Source organism: Diaphorina citri, unplaced genomic scaffold (assembly GCF_000475195.1).
Source record: "Diaphorina citri unplaced genomic scaffold, Diaci psyllid genome assembly version 1.1 scaffold63453, whole genome shotgun sequence".
Lineage (NCBI taxonomy): Eukaryota > Metazoa > Arthropoda > Insecta > Hemiptera > Psyllidae > Diaphorina > Diaphorina citri.
Window position 1 is genome coordinate 8,367 of NW_007440714.1, and position 1,735 is coordinate 10,101.

General features: G+C 40.7%; 1 protein-coding gene across 1 annotated transcript; it reads left to right on the plus strand.

The window, feature by feature from the left end:
* Positions 1-113: 113 nt before the first annotated feature.
* LOC103523965 (cystatin-C-like) lies at positions 114-1,723 on the plus strand (the record flags this gene model as incomplete). The annotated part of the gene is made up of 3 exons (XM_008488975.1): positions 114-127; positions 471-672; positions 1,520-1,723. Coding segments are annotated over exons 1-3 (420 nt in total), but the record flags the coding sequence as incomplete, so codon positions are not given.
* Positions 1,724-1,735: the final 12 nt, after the last annotated feature.

Here is a 1,735-nt window from a genome sequence, read left to right on the forward strand (position 1 = left end):
AAACCCGAGGCAAATGTTTGTTTATGAGTTTTGCGACTTTGATACGTTCAGTGTTCAGTTGATTGTTGCTTTTCATACGTGTTATACTGTGGTCTGATTGAGCACTCAACGAAATGTATTTCTTCAGGTAATTTATCTCAATTAAGAACATTAATTTTTCTGACTGCAACGAGTTACGTGAATCCAGTAGGTATGAACTTTTTTTAGTCACTTTTGAATATCAACTCCATACCCGGTGAATTAATCATGAGCATGATACACCCAAAGAATGTATCACATACATATGTAGCTGACTCAAAACTCACCGTGTATGGACAAATGAACGTCGGTGGTGCAGTGGTTAAACAACTTCAGAGGTGTAGTGGTTAGCGCGATGGACTTTGCATCTGGAGGTTGGTGGTTCGAGTCCAAGTAAAGTCATAGACAAGCATTTATGCTTAGCACAACTAAAATTCCTTTTATTTCTTCAGGTATCTCCTTGCAATCTGTTTGCTGTGGTGTGGCCATGCTTTGGCTAAACCCAAGGAGACGATTGTTGGACAAGCTGCCCACATTAACGTGGATGATCCTTATGTTCAGATGGCGTCCCAGTATGCCGTCAGCTCAATCAGTGAAGGTTCTGGATCCAAACAGAAATTGGGACTCCTCAAAGTTGTCTCTGCCACTCGTCAGGTAAGATCGATTTTTTAAATTAGGTATTATTACTTTTTTTTACTAGTTGGCTTGGAACTTGGAAGGCAGCGCACCCGGCTTCTAAATGCTAGGTCACGAGTTTGATTCCCGCCCGGAGGGTAATATGTAGTTTATTTCAAACGGATAAGGTTCGTTCTCGGAAGGGCTTTCTCCTACCCTGTCCTCCTTCCATCTTTGCCTTTGGTACTACTACAAGATCTGTTGTTACAGCTCTCTCTATCAAACCTCCTATTTTTCTCGATGAGAATTCAGAGGGTTATTTTTGTAACAGTAACACTGCACTCAGCTCAATAACATATTCGATTGTAAAACGTCTTATCTTCCAAATCGTAGTCGCAGCCTCATTGCATCTCTGATGTTGGAATACTGCCTTTATCTTTAACAAGAATAACAAGGTTTCTGATTGTACTCGTACATGGTAAGGGATTCCATGACCCATCGTAATAATGTTGATCTCACACGTCGCACTGTCTAACATTGGTTTATTTCCATTCATTTTTCATGACGTTAATAAAATACTTTTTGTCACATTCTTTAGAGAGGGGACACATTGTATAAAAAGATTGAGTCACCAAAGATATGGTAGATACTCACGATGCGATGGTTGACTGTGGTTCAGGATGAGCCAATTAAATATGGTTAGAGACCACCATCCTGGTGTATGACGGACAAAAATGTGTTTTATTTGTTTTGATAATTATCACTAATGGGCCAAGCTAAACCCGCTACAACAACAAAAACACAACAACCACCATCAACAAAACAACAACAACAACAACTAAAGATATGGAATATGAACTTTACGCTCCTTTATATCGTTTTGCAGGTTGTATCGGGATCTTTATACACGATTAAGCTGCAAGTCGCCAGAACTGACTGCAAGAATGATGTTTGCGCCATCAGTCTTAGTGCAGCGTCAAGGGATGATCCAGATTTCAATGAGTGCACCGTCAAAATATGGGACCAACCCTGGGTGACCCCGAGATACAAAATCACGGAACTGAAATGTTCCAAGAGGAACGCCAACGAGGTGTCTCAGCAG